Raw genomic sequence first — 17,357 nt, forward strand, 5'->3', positions numbered from 1 at the left:
TGGATCCCAGACAGTAGGTAGCGCACCGGCTTTTACAGTAACGTGCTCACAAGCAACTGCACTCGCCAGCATGGAGGAACGAGAAAGCGAAGCAGGCACATCAGTAAAAACCATTTTAACTACACGCTCCTATCCATTAATGTATTTATGTTTGTCTGCGCCACTTGCTTCTGTCGGGCTCACTACTCTTCCCGGATGCTACAAATCAGCTGCAGGTACTCGTCCTCAGCTCCTCAGCTCTGCTTCAGGACAGCCGGATGACCGAATCTCCGCCGCCTGGCCGCGACCCCACGCCGACCCCGGAAGAATGGCATGGAAGCAACGCCCTCCTAACGGCTTTCAGATCAGCACGGGCTTCTCAGAGTGTTTAGGGTTTGAACCCTTGTACGACTCGTCAAAACGCAATACTTCCTCCTCTTTTTGTCCAGCGCTCACCTCGGGCAGCGCGTTCCTTCGCAGCTTGAGGGGAAATGAAGTTCCCGTTCTCCAGGAGATCTATGACGTTAAACCGTGTCAGAAGGGCCGCAAGAAAACCCGTACCGCCCATAGACGTAACTGGTGGTATGAGGATGATCGGCTTGCGCTTCCGATGAACACAGACCTCATCCAATACACAAGGCATCCCTGAAAACACCAAGAAGTACTTCATCAACAACATGAAGATCCAGAGAAATCACCGAGAGAAAGGAACCCATCGTGAAACCTTTTCGATGCTCCTGGTGGCTAGACCTTTACTTGTTCAACCATCCTGGGATCGCAATATCCCTTCTCTAGGGCCAGAACAGAACTGCCCTAGTAACAGTAGAGAATCGGTTTTCGCGGACGCTGTGACAAAGCCTCGAAAATCTGCATAGATATAAGTATACGCTTTGGGCCCACTCAAAGACGCGCGTCACCGACCACTCTTACTTGATATTTTGGTGTCCGATTCATCTCCTCTTCGCCCGTTGCCTCCATAGAGTCCCCCCGATGCAGTGCCAGTTCTACCTCCGACCCCTCCTAGTCTCCCGGCACTGGCACTTGAACCCGCTCGTCCACCACCGCTGCTTCCTCCTTTTGAAAAGGAACCTCCACTTGCTGGAAGTCTCTGATCGGGCCTAGGCTGATGGCTGAACTGTGCTAGGGGACGACCTGCCCATCGTTCTTTTTCTACGTCGCTGAATGTTTGAATGATTCTCTCAAAAGGAGAATCCTCCAGCTTTATCGTACTAGATCTTAACACCACAGGCCTTTCCATGCGGTAGAAAGCAAGAGCACTTAACGCCTCCGCGACTGCGTGAGCTCTACGTCTCTGAGTCCCTTGTTCCTCGTGGTAATCATCGTCCGCCCCTGAGACCGAAGTGCCATTGGTCTTCTCCTTTTCTTCGTGAAAACTCTTCAATTCTCTCAAACCTGTGTTGACAGCATCTACAAGACACTTCACATCCACCTCACTCCAGGCCTGAGGCATAACACCGTCTAGCTCCGCATTAAGTGTCTGGACCCCTAATTTGGAAAGATCCCGACCTTGCCCATCTGGTATCCCTTGAACTCGATCTCCATCAATTTCTCCTGGTAGCACAAAGCCTGGGAGCTTCACTGGCTGAGCAGGGTCTAGCGGGAACACAGATCCTTGAGAAGCTGTTGGTGTGGAAAGAGAAGAAAAAAGAAACTGTTTCTCTGGACCAAGAATTTCCTCCCCTAGCCCTCCACCACCTGCTGCCGTACTGCTCCCGGAGGCGCTACTACCAGTACTGCTGCTCCCAGTAACAGAAGGCGGCCCCACAGGAGGAAGAGAAGCTTTATTAGATCCTAAAGCCTCAAAGAACGCAGTAATCTTGGCACGCTCTAGAACGTTGATATACTTGTGTCCTTGCTGAGCGATGTGCGTGTAAGTATACAGTTCTTTAGGAGTAGAGAGAAGGAGAAAGATATCTGCTAGAGTGAAGAGTTCTTTCCTACGGCTCTCAAGCCCTGATGGGAGACGTGCAGGGGAGTAACAGTTGAACTCAGGGAAGACTAAAGCCTCCTCTCCTCGTACTGTATCGAGTCGACAAACCATCGAATCTGAGGGACCCTTTCTGAACACATTCAAGTATATTAAAGACAACGGGTTCACTGCTAAACCCGATGATTCCTGTTTCCCCCCCCCTCCGGAAGATGGGGAATACCCAGAATAACCATCACCAGCAGAGAAAGAAGAACCACCTTCACTCTGGGGCTTCTGAGAGCCATTCAGCTCTACGGAGGAAACCAACGAGGGGATAGACGAGTCATCTGCCGATCCGTGCTCATGGGCGAGCGAGGAAAACTGAGACGGTGCTAGGTCCATCATTGTAAGGAAGGAAATCAGCGGAGAAGACGACGCCCAAGAAAGACAGACTTCACTGGGTAGCTTGCTTGGGAAACCCTTGACTTTCAAGGGAAACAGAAAAAAAAGAGTAAACAGTCACCTCAGACCCGACAGTCTTGCAGGGAGAAAGAGCTCATCTGGAAGAGTGTGGACTCGGGTTGTCACCAGGAAAAAAGGCACGCGGACATGTGGCGAAAAAAGAGGAGGAAAGAACTTGTCCAGGAAAACCGCCTTAGTCATGAAGTGCAAAAAAATATAAGCTGTTTGGAGAGATAAAGATGTTGGTCCCCTCACCTGCTGGAAGAATTGTGTACTGTCTTCGGCACGCGCTGAACGGCTAAGAGATAGAAAGATGGATGTACTGACCGAGGAGGTGGATGAAAAGCGAAAGAGGGCACTCTGAGGTGAACACACTACTGATTGAATCGAACCCGTGTTACCTCACTACCCAGTATGGATTCGTTGATAGCCTTCTGATCAGGAAAGAAACTTGAGAGTCTTAGGCCTTTTTTTTGAGATGAAAAAGACGCTAGGAAAGAAAACATCCAGCTTCCAACAACTGGACTGAGGGAACCAGGTGAAGTGATGCCGCTACAGTCTGCAGCGAGGGCACCGCCCCTCACTGCATTCTACCGCGTCATTAAGAGAACATGGAAAACAAGCACAAGTCAGCTTTCGGTATTCTCTGGGGCGTTCGTATAAGAAGGACGTCAGTATACAGCAGAGGCGAGAAAAAGCCTGGTCTTTTAAGGCGAACGACCGTCTCCTTGAGAGAGAAGGAACACTGAACTCGTGCCGCAGTCAAAGATCTCGGTCTCCTGAGTACCTAAGGAAATAGAAAGAGAAGTACTTCCTAACCCTTCTTACAATCAGATTCCAGCGTCTGAAGTACAGTGGTGCTAGGAAGACTTAAGAGTGGTGTAAATACGGAAAGCAGAGGTTTGTCACGTGGAGTACAGCTGAAGGTGAAAAATATGTTAGAGACCTAGACTAGCGGCATCTGGAACAACAACAGGTAATGTTTTTCGGCAGCAGATTCAGCGCCTTTGACCACTACAGCATGAATGAAAGAGGCCCACCGTGAGATACACGGGGGATCTTCACAGCATGCACGCCAGAGGAAAGGACGGAGAAGCGCTGATCCTACGCCTGTGCCATGAAGGGAGAACGGACCGCCTCAGCCTTCTTCGTACTTGCGCAGAGGGAAACGAAAGCATCACGAAAAAAAAACACGCGAAGACACATGAGAACAAAGGAAAAGAGTACGTACCTCTTGCCAGAGCTGCTTCCGCTCCTCCCTGTGTCTTCAGCGAAGTTCGGTTCGCTAGGAGATGAAACTCACACGGAAAGTAACAGAGACAGCAAGCCATCCTCAAGTCACCTAGAAGGAATATACTCCAGGAGCTCACGGAAGACGCAAGCCAAGGATTGGTGAAGTGGGAGAACCCCGAAGAAAGGACTGTTGACCGCATCTTCAACAATCGCTGCATGCATGCCAACATTTGTGGCTCAGGAAAAATCGACGAGACTGAAGCACGGCCACTCTGACCGCCTAAGAGAAGTCATTTTCTTGCTCCTTCTTGTCCTTGAAACATCGCAACGCGGCTCGCTCTCTCGTTTGTTTGCCCACAGTGTCGCGCCTGTCTGGTGGCTGGCTAAATCTTCGATTCATCTGCCGTTGTTTGCCGCCAGGGGTGTGTGTTGCAGCGCAGAAGGCCCCCAGTCATGTCTTCGTTCTGCATTATGACTGGAAGAGTCCGCCTTTCCATCTTTGGCCAGCGGGAACGGAGCTATCCTGTCCTGTGGCCTGCTCATTAGAACACATCTTAAATGATAGATGGCACCGCTTTGCGGCGACTGTTGAGTGAGGCGACGAGCACTGCTGCCGTAGACTTTGTCTATTGCTTTCCCCAAGTACTATTGTATGTCCTGACCCAAGAGGGCCTAAGAACAGTCTCCTGACTAAGGTGCGAGGAGAGTGGGGGTCAGACAGCGCTGAACCCTCAACGGAAGACGAGTGTAGCAAACACCAAGACTGAGCTGGGCCGTGACAAACGAGAGCGTTGAGTAGCTTCGACAAAAACAGTTCCCCTAGTGACAGCTCTACTTGGAGAAAAGGCTTTTCACGAACCTTGGTTCTCCCCTTGTAGATTCCCACGGTCGGGGCCGACGTCTTTGGCTGTGTCCTGCGTTAAGTAGTCTTCACAGAAACGGCGGAGATCTGACACACGCTTGCCTACCCACGCGGGAGAATGAAAAGAGAGAAGAAAAAGACTGTCGCGGGCCTTCTTTGCAAAGTTCCACAGGAGCATCGGGAGCGCTCTGAGGCACTAGCCGGGAACAAGAAAGGTAGCGTCCTACTCTCTCACTACACTACTAAGGAGATAAAAACCAAACCACCAGACAGAGTGGGGATGCTTCCCCGACCGGGACAGGACAAAGGCAGTGGTTCGAAGCAGAAGCACGAGCAGCGGAGAGAGCCTCGCCACCTGACTTCGCTGCTCTCTGACAAGAAGACAAGTGGCGGGTCTGGGCGTAAACACAGTGATATTCAGAAGAACGCAACAAAGGGAGTATTCACTGATGGGTCTGACTCAGTGCCCCGTACCTCAGGAGAGGAAGGAGAAGCCCAGACAGAGACAGGAAGACTTGTAAAGAGGAAGCGGAAAGAGCGGAAAATCCAACAGAGCCTTAACGAAGACAACAACCATGTAACGAAGGATGAAGTTGAAAAGGAGACAAGGCGCAGCTGTCGTCAAGAGGTTGATGATTTGTTTGCTGACTGTGCTAAAGCAATGAAGTCGGAGAGAGCGCGTGACGATACATCTCTTGCACCATCTTCTGCGCCGGTAAAGAAGGTGCAAAAGAAGAAGAGGCACAGGCCTGCTTCTTTCGAAGAAGATCTAGGCCTCAACCTCCAAGTAGCACGATTCACTGAAGACGGACTGCGGATCTACAGTGAAGAAGAGCTCAAGATTGGTACGCCTATTGACTCGTGTTTCACCCATTGTGCGGTGTGTCGGTGTTCACTTGCCTAGCAGGCTGTCCACCCGTCGGTCCGTCTAACTCAATATGCGCTTCGGCAGTTGTCCTATTATCCGTGGCAGTAACTGCCTAGGAGCCCAGGTATGCTGCAATACCAACTCGGGAAAAATTGTCCACGTCCAATACCGAGCGAGCAGGCACAGTACACATAGTCACGAACAATCGTCTTTGCAGAAACGAGGGGTCTTTGGCATTTTGCTCCATACCCATGATACCCTACACGGTACCAACCGTAGTACAGTGTGTCTCATCCTCCGCAGTAGATGTGCGAGAATTGTTCCCGTTCCCTGTGTGTTTATGGTGTTTTGTCGCTCCCACTTTGTGCTTATGCTGCAGGCCAAGGCGGAGGTACACCGTCATGCCCGTTCGACTGCAATTGTTGCTTTTGAATTTCAAGCAAACAAACTCACTCTCGCGCCGTGCTGATGAGGGGCTGCGCTTTTGCAGCGGAACTCACGCTGGAGGGACACAGTAGTGGCCAGCTCCGCGGTTACCGTAGTAGTAACGCGTTGGAGCTTTGTCAGCACTGCATTCATTTGCAGAGGAGAACAAGCACAACAAACAGACGTCTTCAGAAGAGTAGTGTCATGGTTTCTCAGTCCGGAAAACTCTCGAGCCAGGAATTTTGACCAGAAGGCATTTTGCATCTGGCCTGAATGACACAGAGATGAACTGGGCACGACTCAGTGCACGACGCCTCTTCGCCAAGCACGACCGCAGAGGCTTCGGGCAAGCACCATTTCTGCGGGCGAACCCTGTGGACCAAGGGACGCGATCTCAGAGGTTGCGCTAACGTCGCCAGGGAGCAGCCGTCGCTGGGGCCGGGCAGCCCAATCCCTACTGTTGGACGGCTGCCCTACCCCCCTTTCTCGGGCAGATGGACAGACACTCCGGTGTGCAGCCGGAGGGGGAGTGTCTCGCTTCCGGGACAGCAATAGAGTGGCCGTCCGGCAGCACAGGCGGTGACAGTTAGTGTCTCCCGGCATCCGAGTCTGTACTTTCAGTTAGTGCCCTGTAGCAGCCCAGGCTGGAACGATAGTACGAGCCTTGTGGCAGCCCAGGCTGCAGTGATAGTACAAGCCTTGTAGCAGCCCAGGCTGCAGTGACGGTACGAGCCTAGTACCAGCCCAGACCGCAGTGATAGGACGAGCATGGTAGCAGCTCGGGCTGCAGTAAGAGTACAAGCCTTGTAGCGGCGTGGGCTGTCGTGATAGGGAAGTGCTCTGGGACAGCCCAGGCTGCAACGAGAGGAGGTGCCCCGTAACAGCCTGGGCCGTTACGGGGCACCTCCTCTCGTTGCGGCCATAAAAAGCGCCCTGGAACAGCCCCGGCTGCAGCCATAAAAAGTGCCCTGGAACAACCCAGGCTGCATACAGAGGAAGTACCCCGTGACAGCTCAGGCTGCATAGAGAGGAAGTGCCCCTCAACAGCGCAGGCTGCAGCAATACGAAGTGCGGGAAGTGCCCTGTAGCAAGCCGGGCTGCAGAGAGCAGGTGTTCGTCTGGGAGCCCGCATCTCCCGCCACGGTAGTCTCCGATTCCGGAAACTGTGAGAGGCCAGCTGCTGGCTAGAAATAGCGCAGGCGGGGACTCAACCCACTGCCACAGTCCGTCTGCATGAGTGTTTCGCGCAACGATTCGTTACAGAAGCGACGCTCACTAGACTCGTCGTTACACAAACCGGTTTCGGCATTTTTCTTTTTTTTACAGCTCATGCAGACCACTGAGCGATGCACCCCACTGCTCTGCCCGGTTGTTATCGGATGTGTACACCTGCTTTCCTCTGTCCTTAGAGCTGCGCTCGGTCTTCGAAATTCGGCACCACACGGAAGGGCCACGGATACTGGAGCGGAATGAAGTTATGCGGTCTCAAACATGCCTCTACGACACGACTACATAACCGGGGAAAAATAAGAAGCCAACATTACGCCAAGTCCAAAATGAAGTGATGTACCCGGTAATACGGTCTGCCACTTCGCTGCTTCCATTCGCTTGTACGCACAAACAAACGGGTTTCCGCTGGCAACCACGCCCCACGCGCACCTGCTGTCACACACCCGATCGATAATTCACGTGGCTGTCGCTCAACTGGGCCACTGCCTCACGGCACAACACTGCTTGCCTACGCGTGATTTACCAGCCACGAGATGCCTCCAGCAGGACAGAAACGCGGACTGGCGACCCGCTTCACTGCAGCCGAAAAAGTGTGCATGTGCTGTACTCAGCACTCCCACACCAGGAAACCTGTCCTTCAGGGCTGCTATATGCGAGGGCTTGCCAAGGTACTTCCTTGCTGGTAGCACTGTGTCTTTGCATGGTTCCGTGAGTATGCAAACTGTTTTGTCGCCGCATGCAGACCGACGCGCACAACTGATGAGGCACTGCAGACCCAGTGTGCGTGCTAAACCATGCTAATGCTTGTTTTGGGAGTGGAGTAATCATCTTTTCAGAGGACGGTTCTGTGGCTCTCCCACTAGCATACTGAAGACCTGAGTGACACTCGTGCGGCACCACGGCAACCCTCTTACAGACAGTTACACGCATCTTCCGGTGGACACGGTGTGGCCTACGACAGGAGAACCACTCTTTCTAAATGCCGCTCGGTAGGACTTGTCACGGCCATCTTCACAACTGTATCCGCACAATACAGAAGTGAGCCGACCACAGTTATCAGCCGTTATAAACTGCACCCACTGCACACAAGCTGATCGACATTCCCCACAGGTATGTGGCCCTACGTCACTGACGCTCGGGGCTTTGCACGAACTGCGACTATGTTACAATTCTGCGTGCAACGGAGCCGCGTCATAGACAACCCGGGCATTTCTACCCTGCCCTCTGTACTGCTGTGTCCTCAGGTAGCTACCTAACTGGTGGACACTGAGAAAACGACCAGTTGCTCAGTTGTCCGAGAGGCAAGAAACCCAGATGCTGCACCCCCTTTCTCGAACATCTTAGGCCCATTTGTCTTTGTCGCTCCTCCGGCGAACCCGAACAATGGTGGTACTCCTCCACTCTTGCTCACCAGAGTGTGATTGGAGAGACCCTGGACTGGAACAAGTTGGCTGGCCGCAAGGCTTCCCCGGCCACTACCACTCGGAAGAAGGCTTTGTCCGCATTCAAGGCACGGCGGCATACCGCGGTATGTGGCAATCGGTGTTGCTAAGCCAGAGGAGACGGCTGCGACTATCGCTGCGTCTCCGTCTCCTCGGGCCTCAAAGAACTTCTGTTGGGAACTGATAGGGGCGATGGCAGCATACACACCGGACTGGAACGCAGTCGGGTTTCTATCATCCCCTCCGCCGCCTGTATAACGTTCGCCGGAAGCCAAAGGTCTGAATAGAGAGAAGCCCGCAGCGGGCACCGCTCTACTACCGTCGTTCTCCTTTCCTGGTAGGTGCAGCTGTTGGGGGCTGGCACTCCGCGTAGACAGGTTGGAGTTACTAGTGTAGCACTCGTACGGGTGGACTGCAACGTAGGGAGACTGGGATGGCTGAAATAGAGGCGACCCCATGGAAGACGCGGCATGGAAGATAAACGGGGGCGAGCGGTAGTCACCGCCAGGGCAAACCGAGGAAGAAGCAAGCGGCCGCTGGGGCATCGTGGTGTTGAGGTTCAGTGTGTGCAGGTTGCGCCATAACTCCGTCATTAGACGGTACTGAAGCTGAGAGAAGCAACCGAGCACACATAACTTCACACAGTTCATTCCAGACTCAAACGACAGACGTGCGCTGACCCCTAAGCCATCACAACCGCGGCCTCTGTACACTGACATGGGGGAGAGCCAAGCCCTACGTCTGCAAGTAAAACACATACGCGACAGAGATCCCTAACTACACCCACTGCGGGGCCACGCCTGGTTCGGTAGTAGCGAATCAGCGGTAATTAGCAGCACTTCTAGCACATGCACTAAATATATTCCCACAGCCTCCTCAGCCGGCAGCAGCATGGACCGCTCCGTGGAGCTGGGTTGAGCGCCTGTTAAGATGTGAGATCCGAACTGTTCGATTGCCGGGATACAACGAGAATCAAATACTAGTGGGAGATTCCACTCAACGACGACCGCTCCTTCGCACCTTCAACTAAGGCGACAAGGCTACGCGCGGGTTGAGGGCGTTCACAGAAGTAGTCTTTGCCCTGTGAACCTGGAGTTTGCGTAACGCAGTCCCGTGTAGCCAGCATAGAAACTGTATTAGGTACCGCAGTCCATCTAATCCTCCCACCCTCAAGCTTCCGCTACAAAGTGCAGACCGGATTACCGCCCTGCAGGCCTCCTGGTAACCCCGCAAGCTGCGTCCCGGCAACGCTTGCCTGCGAACTGCCCCTACGGTAACAGATCTCCTGGCACACTAGGGACCATGCCAACCATACCCATCAATGATCTGTGCGGACTGATACTCTTTCCTCCAGCGAAAGACCAGCTCGGAATACTGATTACCTGGAGAATGGCGGCGCGAGCTGTTTCGTACACCCCGGCGAGGGCACCAGCGAGCTCCTCCCGATGGTCGGCAAGCCACTTACACCAGTCCACCAGCTTCTGTGCAAGCTGCCTCACCACGGGGATAGCTGAAAAGCCAACACCATGGAACTCGACGAGAAGTATAAAGCAAATATTCTCCTACACTCTTGCCGACATGCGCAGGAAAAGGACGCGGAGGCGCGGTAACCAGCTAAGAGCAGCGAAGCACGGAAGAACACGGAGAGGGGCGCTAATCAGCTATCGCTGATATGCAGGTTCCCTGTACTATATTTCTACACACTAGTGCATTTCAGCCTCTGCAGTAGTGCAGAATTTCTCTAAACAACCGGGTGATGTTCTTTACTTCATTTACACGTGAGTAGCTGCGCTTTCCTGACCCTGAAGAGGGCCGACACCCTCTCGACCGTCGCGAGGTAATCCATGAACTTTTTTGTGACCCATCTCAGCTGTGCAAATGCCGCTGACACAACCCTTCGCTCCTGTCCCCCCCTAATCCGCGTGTCTGGCTCTCTCGCAGGAAGAGAAACGTGCGGGTTCTGAACACACTGACTGCCGGCCGTTTGCTCCCGCAGCTTGCAGCGAGGCATGTGCCACTAGTCCCTAGCGAGGGGCTCGCAAACCGTAGAGGTGACTTACACATTTGGCAGGCGAGCTCCACTAATCCGGCAATGCCCCCCGTGGTGTATGCATGCAGCAGCTCATCATGAGCTTCCTTCGCTCTGTCAGGTAGAACAAGGTAGATTTCTTCCCGCATCTGTCGAACGGTGGCCTCATCAAACAACTGCCGAGTCTTCTCTATACACTTGGACGACAGTGTCTGAAGAACTTCAGACTCCGCGATCAACTTCTTCAGATTGTCCCCAATCTGAAAGAGCACTTTCGGGCTGCTCTCCTCAGCACTACTCGGTGGCGCCTTTGTAGCACTCAAGTTCTTTGACGCCGCCGAAGAAAGAGTGTCAGGACTGCCGGGGACCGAAGAAGAGGTGCTTGCTAGTGGGTCACGGAATGACATCTTCTTTGAGATACCCCAGTCCTCCTGACTCGCCATCGTAGCAAAAGATGAGCTGACGTCGAAAGCTGGGCTGACCTGCGAATAGAAACAAGCACCACGCAACAGCCCCCCACTGGACCACTGGCACGTAAACGACAGGCACGACAGGCGACGTCGAGAGATCTTCCTGTTTCACTCGCTCGATGCCTGCCGTGTGACAGCAGCCCTGGAGACTGGCATTCATTGTGTGTAGTCCTGCTTGCTGAGTGAACTGGGTCTACAAGCTGCACTATCGGAGGCAAGTACTGCGTCTTTGAGCACTTCTGCACTTTACGCGGACGACGTGGTCTGTCTTCTAGGCAGTAGCACTTAGACACCCTCTCCCCGGCTGCGGCTTGATCTTCGGTGTTTGCCATTGCCAAACACACGGCAACGACCGTCTGTGCTAAAGTGTGCCCGCATCGCTGACGACGCTTCTTGCCATCTCAAGCTACCACTCCCACCCGCCGTCCGCAGCCGCATCACGTGTGCAGACTGAAACAATGTACGGCTGAAACTGAAAGGCAGCCTGACACTCGGGTAATGACGGTCGCCTTAGCACAATCCGCAATTCCTGACCCAGGAAGAGACAGGGTTGGGGAGCTCTGCGGCGTCAGCCGAGTCGACGCGCTTCTTTTCGTCTCCGGTAGACATGTGAACTTCACTGAAAGGCGTCCTCCTCCTTGATCCAGTGAGCCACACCCTGTCAATCTCCCTTTCACCGTGCATCGTGTCTCCTGTTCCACTTTGGACGCTTTTTCTCATAGCAGCTGCGTCTGCTATATTCCCACAGTTGAAAAGTCAAGCAGCCAGCAAGTAGGCCCGCTCCTCGAGGAGGGAGCATCACAGTGTTGTGGCCTTACGTCGCTCATGTCGGAACGGAAGCTCGCCCTCGACGGGCGCGGCGTGCTTCCTCGAGAATTGGAGCTCTCCATATCTTCGGACAGCAGCGGTGAGTATATTGAAGCTGGAGGCAATTTGCACGCCAAAAACAACCAAGACGCGGTAAAGACAAGTCTGGAATTTGTAGACAGACAGCGCAGAACCTGAAACAACGTGGACGGGGACTACGTCGTACGCACAGCTCTTCCCCAGCTCCGGCCCCGGCCTCTCCTAGCTCGAGCCGATTCAAGACACAACACCAGGACAAGAAAGAGTTCGGCGGATTCCAGCTTTCCAAAACGGAGAAAAACGACGCCCTAACACCCAAACCTGCGAATTCGACCGCGGTCGCACGGGTGGTGTGCGGTGTGAAGCGTAGCGCACACCGCGGCAGCCAGTGAGGAAGGGTCGCTTCTGTTGGAACCCTGTCTACATCTGTCGAAGATGGTATACTAGTGGGTTTCGACTCGGTGAGGTGAGGATAGCGGCTCCCCTTCGGCTGTTAGAGAAAGGCTTGGTACCAGCCGGTCGAGACGAGGTGGACGACTGAACAATGCCATCTGGGGAACGGACGCGAGCGGGGGGTGCCGACCCGCCGGAGCCGGGTAAGAGTCCCTGGATGCACGGGTTGGCAGCAAACGTCAACTCTCACTGATGTTTCCCCGAAGAGTGGAGAGAGTGACGCAGTTCAAGCGCAGGTGTGAGGGACGGTAGGAGGCATGTTTCCGACAGCTTCTCCAGCAAGCGAGGGAAAGGGAGAAGTTAGTACTAGGCAACCGTGCACCGCACGCCCCCAGCGGAATGGACCCGTAAGTCGCAGGCCCCGGTCGGGAACGAAAGGGTGCTGGCCGGCCTGCAGAAAGACTTGCGGTGGTGCATGAGAAACTGCATTTGAAACATGGCCTTCTGAGAAAGAAGCATTCGATGTCGAAGGTCCAGAGTGGCATGCGAAGGCTTGGTTAGTGAAAGCCAGGCCGGAGATGTCAGTATACCGTCGGACTAACCACTAAAGATTGCGCAAAGGGCCGCCGGCCCTGCTACGCACGCAGGCAGCCGAGGCCAGATCTACGTTAGCCGGGGCCGCGTGTCTGTCTAACAGGACGAGGGGAGGAGTTACAAAAAGAAGACAGAAAGATCCCCTCTATGTTGAGCAGAACAGCGACACAGGCGCTATGCCAGCATACGGAATCTCTTCGCTAGGCCCGCGGGTGGTGTACATATCGTCTGTAGAGGAGTTCGTTTTCGCCGCAGTCTGCGGAGCTGGTGCCAGACGGAGAGCTTCCGGGGCGACGCCATGGCAATCAGCAAGAGTGCATGTCGGCGGTGAGGACATCCACATCCCGACATACTAGGTGATTGCTTCGCTTGGCGGCCACTCCTGAGCCCCCGGCCAGAGAAGGTGGAAGAGCCACACGTCTGCAGAACGTAGCTTGGGAGAGGGGGTGGATTGTGTTTGAACGTTCGCAGTCTTCTGGCAACACACGCGAGGGGGTAACATCCGGTGTATCCCGTTCTGAACCTGCTTGTAGACACAGCAGACTGCGGAATATAACTAGTCGCAGCAGGGGCTCTACACCCCCGAATAGCGCGTGCCCGGTGCCTGCTTCCCGCTCGAAAGCCCCGCTGGCTCACAATACGCGGTGTTTTTCCCTCATTCCATTGGGAACCCGGGAGAGCTGACGTTACGGGGCCCATGTTGCTCAGGTCTAACTTGCCGAGATGCTTGAGTTGTGGATGCAAAAAGGGTAAGTCGCTTTCCCTCCTCGGGCGAGCCGCTGGCAAGGGTGGCTCTCGCCTGCTGTGAGTGGTGGCGCGAAATGACTTCTGCAAGTATTGTTTAGTAGAAACTGCGGGAGGCACTCGAATCGCCGCCGAGCTCCCGCAGACTTACGGGAAACAGCTCGTCCGGAGTGCCGCTCCACGGCACAGCTGTTTGCGGTTATACTTGCCAAGTTGAGAACCACAGCCCGCTAACAAGCTGGGATAGTGCACAGCAGCTTGGCGATACGAAAGTGGAAAATTGACCGAAGTCAGATGTTAAAACCTTTTCCGTTCAAAAAGAACGAGCTCCATTTGGGCACCGCAACCAGGTAACAGAAGGCGGTTCTTATGCATCGCTGATCCTGGGTGCGTTCTCCCCGCGCCTCTTTTAGGGTGGCCACCCAACCCCCCTGACTGTTGCGAAACTGAAACACCTGAAGATTCGGAGCAAAAACCTTGAAAAGAGATTGATAGAAAGCAAAAACAACTCCTCTCTGCGACGTAAACTACACATCCAGAGAAAATCTCCTGCCCCTGTTTCAAATCGAAGGACAGACTGTGTAGTCACGAAGGTCGTGTGGACCCACACGCGTTGCCCAGTCAAATATGCAAGCGTTGTGCTTGACCGCATCTTCAGCCGGCATGCCAAGTCTGTGCGATCATGCGCTTGACAGCAAACTCGCTGTCACCGCACCCGTGAACCTTGGCAGTGCACGGACCATGAGCGTACGGGTCTTCATTCTTCGTTCAAAGCACCAAAACGGAGACCTGCATAATGGCCTGAGGAGCTCCGCTCCTCAGCATGCTAGCGGCGCCCGGTACGTGCAAACCAGCTGGCTGGTAGTCTCCTTTTGACGACGCTACGTTGCCCAGCCTCAACGTGAGCGGTTCCCCCTCTCTCGGCCACGCCTGTCTTCCCGGTCTCTCCGTTAGAGGCAGTGCTCTGTCCGGGAGTAACCCTGTCCTCCCCGACTGCGGCACTCAACGAGAGGGCTGGCTGGGCAATGTCATCAGTCGATCCCGTCCCCGTCGGCGTCGGCCTCCGCAAAAAGGAAGTAAGAGTTGTCTGATGTGTCTTCTTCGCATGGTACTGTGAACGCTGAAGCCGCGGCGATGATGACCTGGAAAGTTCCTGTTGACTTCGACAGGCGACGTCGGTCACCCCTAAATCTTGTCCAAAGTTATCCTCGTTGATAGCGTCGAGCGCGCGGTTGTGTTTACTCTCCGAATGGGCGGATGAAAGAGAGCCCTGGGTGTCTTGGTGTCCCTTGTTCGCAACTGCACGGAAATCCGGGTTCCCCTCTTCTGCATCATCTGTTAGAAGCCTCCAAAGCTCAGCTGCCGAGGCCCCGTTACTCGACCGAGCTGTCCTTTTACCCGCGTCCGTGTCTATCTTTTCGTCTATGAGATTGTTCTCCCGCGATGTCTGATCCATTCTGATTGAATCCGCTGAGCCACTTCCGACTAACCTGGAAGGAGCTGTCATTCCTAAAGCATTTCCCTCGTCTTCACATATCGTAGATCCGCTTGACTGTCCCCGCCTGATCTCTTTTCCATGATTCGGTCCAGGAGGGCGGTGCTCGTCCAACAACACGATCCCCCCCCTCGGTGAAATGTCATGAGTACCTCCATACTCTCTTCTCAAGAGCAAGTCTGCATCCCCTCCTACGCAGTCTCCTGCCCCGGTTTTCTCGGTGTCCCCACGCAAATCACTTCCTGTCTTATCTACACGGCGCACGATGTTTATCTGAACCAGTTGCTTCCCAACTGTACATTGCCCTCTACTACTGTCGCCTAACCGAGGAAACGACACGTCCGAGTGGCTCTCTATGAAGACGTTCTCTTTCTCCTCCGGACTGTGTTCAGGGCGCGCCTCTTCATCTTCAATTTCAGGCATAACAACAGTTACTTTGCGTTTCTTCTGAGTCCACAGATGCCTAGCGAAGCTCCGAGAGGGCGAGTCCCTCTTACTAGGTTCTCCGCTCACCGTTGAAGACAGAACTTCTCCACTGACCCCTTCTTCCCCCGTATCCCCGTCGGCATACACGCTTCGCTTTCTCTCTTCAGTCGCGCTCTGCGATCGTTTTCCGTCGTCAAATGAGTAGGAGGACAGGATCTGGGGTATCTCATCTTTCGTGTAGCTTCCGCCGATCTCGTCTTCAGAGAGCCACTCAGCGCTTCCCTGGCTTCTCTCACGTTCTCTCTTTTCCAGATCCACTCCTGAGGTCGCAGCTGCTAGGACGCTTTCACGGGAAGAGGAGGGGGTGGACGAAGGCCGAGGCTGACCGGGCTGCTGGAAGTTCGGAACGATGAGAGGCCTTGGGCCAAGAAGGGGCGTGCGGGCGGAAGAGCCAGGTCTGAGTGAGTGAGTAGGAAAAACAGAGGGCACATGGAAGGTCAAAGAACAATGGATGAACGACTGGCCCCGATGCAAAGGCTGCAAATACGCAGTGCTTGTTGCTCACTACGTAGAAAAATTAGCAACAGGCAACGAGCCCCGGAATGCTAACAACAACCCGTCTATACTCAGAAAAAAGGCTAGGAGAGGGTCGCAAGAAGGCGACCTTGCCGTCGAGCACAGACACTGTCAAAAGTGGTTAGCATGCATGGGGAAGCCGCTGACTAGCTGGTGTCCTACTAAGATCAAGAGTCTCAGTCAGGGCGCGAAACAAAGGTGATAGAAGAGCGCGCGTACAGGCGCACACATAAGATGAGTAAGTACACCGTAGTTCCGCATGCACATGAGGGTGTTAAATAAAACAGAAACAGGAGCATTAAGCCCTTTCTCTCTGCTGTCAGAATGTCCACAGACAATCACATACAGCTTGCGCCATACCGCCGCTCCCTAAGCTGTCGAGAGGACGCGCTCAAGCACACCGAGCTTGTCGCATGACGGGGTTTGGAACAGAAACACAGCCACAGATACTTCACAATTTCCAGCCCAGTCTACGTCTATCCCAAAAGGCGACAAACTGAAAATCATGCAAAAAAGAGCTCTGCTTGTTTGTCAGGGTGACGGTCATCAGCATGCGCCTTCCCCACCTGAGCACAGCATACGAGGCGAATCTACCCTTCATGCTGACAACCGTCTCCACGAGCCACTGGTCTTTGATCATGTGTCTGCAAAGAAGACAACGCACGGACAGGCGTCGGTTATACACCACTCCCTGAAGAACGCCACGAATGACTTCATTGCGGCGAAGTCAGCTAGGCTCTAGTGTTGCTTTCTACTGTCTTACAGAGGATCGTCACTCCACATCTCACTACAGCGTCCGGCAGGTAGCTGACCACGAGCTCATGGTGGCTGCAGCTAGCGGTCGCAGCTTCCACGGGTCTTCTGCCTCAGGAAGTGATTCTGCCGGGCAGCGAGCCGCATGTTTACGACAGATAGAAAACACGCAAACACACAGCTGCTTCCTCTCAAGCGTCCCAGAATGTGCCACTTTGATGGCCTTCAGGTGCGCTTGCCGAAAACGACGAACAATGTCGCGACTGTTGTTACACAAGATTCTCTGCCGTCATCTCAGCTCGATATGAAGGACGCAAGACAGGCAGGAATCCGAAAGATAGTCGACCGTTTTTCGATGACTACCGTAATTCTTCCAGGTGAGACTCCACTAAGAGCTTGAACAGATCGGCAGTCCGCCTACCTGATAAGTGTCTCAATGTCTTTTATTGTGATCGACTTCATGCAGCCCACGTGCTCGTTCTGTTGAAGCCTGAAAGCATCATGACAACCCAATACACGGAGCACAGCCGTTTTTCAACGACCAGTGTCGACTCTTGGTGCAGGCGCCTCCGCATATCCGTGAAGTTCTCTGTGCTCGG

At 53.9% G+C, this 17,357-nt stretch overlaps 3 protein-coding genes across 3 annotated transcripts in view; 1 reads left to right on the top strand and 2 right to left on the bottom strand.

The window, feature by feature from the left end:
- Positions 1-436: 436 nt before the first annotated feature.
- Positions 437-3,702, bottom strand: CSUI_007065 (rna polymerase ii accessory factor cdc73; the record flags this gene model as incomplete). Its single annotated transcript, XM_068067215.1, has 2 exons — positions 910-3,702; positions 437-624 (listed from the first exon to the last, which is right to left on the bottom strand). Coding segments are annotated over exons 1-2 (1,593 nt in total), but the record flags the coding sequence as incomplete, so codon positions are not given.
- A 166-nt stretch (positions 3,703-3,868) lies between these two features.
- On the top strand, positions 3,869-6,050 carry CSUI_007066 (uncharacterized protein). Its single transcript, XM_068067216.1, has 2 exons — positions 3,869-5,311; positions 5,714-6,050. The coding sequence occupies exons 1-2, from the start codon at positions 4,585-4,587 to the stop codon at positions 5,764-5,766; spliced, it is 780 nt and encodes a 259-aa protein (XP_067920803.1). The 5' UTR covers positions 3,869-4,584; the 3' UTR covers positions 5,767-6,050.
- Positions 6,051-7,062: 1,012 nt separating this feature from the next.
- CSUI_007067 (atp-dependent dna family protein) overlaps positions 7,063-17,357 on the bottom strand; it is a 19,920-nt gene continuing 9,625 nt past the window's right edge. Inside the window, exons 10-15 of the mRNA XM_068067217.1 lie at positions 17,180-17,248; positions 16,572-16,649; positions 11,750-15,886; positions 10,493-10,943; positions 9,815-9,942; positions 7,063-9,040 (exon numbers count right to left, since the gene is read on the bottom strand). Of these exons, the coding sequence (XP_067920804.1) occupies positions 14,335-15,886; positions 16,572-16,649; positions 17,180-17,248 (1,699 nt within the window). The 3' untranslated portion in view covers positions 7,063-9,040; positions 9,815-9,942; positions 10,493-10,943; positions 11,750-14,334. The remainder of the gene's footprint in view (positions 9,041-9,814; positions 9,943-10,492; positions 10,944-11,749; positions 15,887-16,571; positions 16,650-17,179; positions 17,249-17,357) is intronic.

Source organism: Cystoisospora suis (assembly GCF_002600585.1).
Source record: "Cystoisospora suis strain Wien I chromosome Unknown contig_3650, whole genome shotgun sequence".
Taxonomy (NCBI): domain Eukaryota; phylum Apicomplexa; class Conoidasida; order Eucoccidiorida; family Sarcocystidae; genus Cystoisospora; species Cystoisospora suis.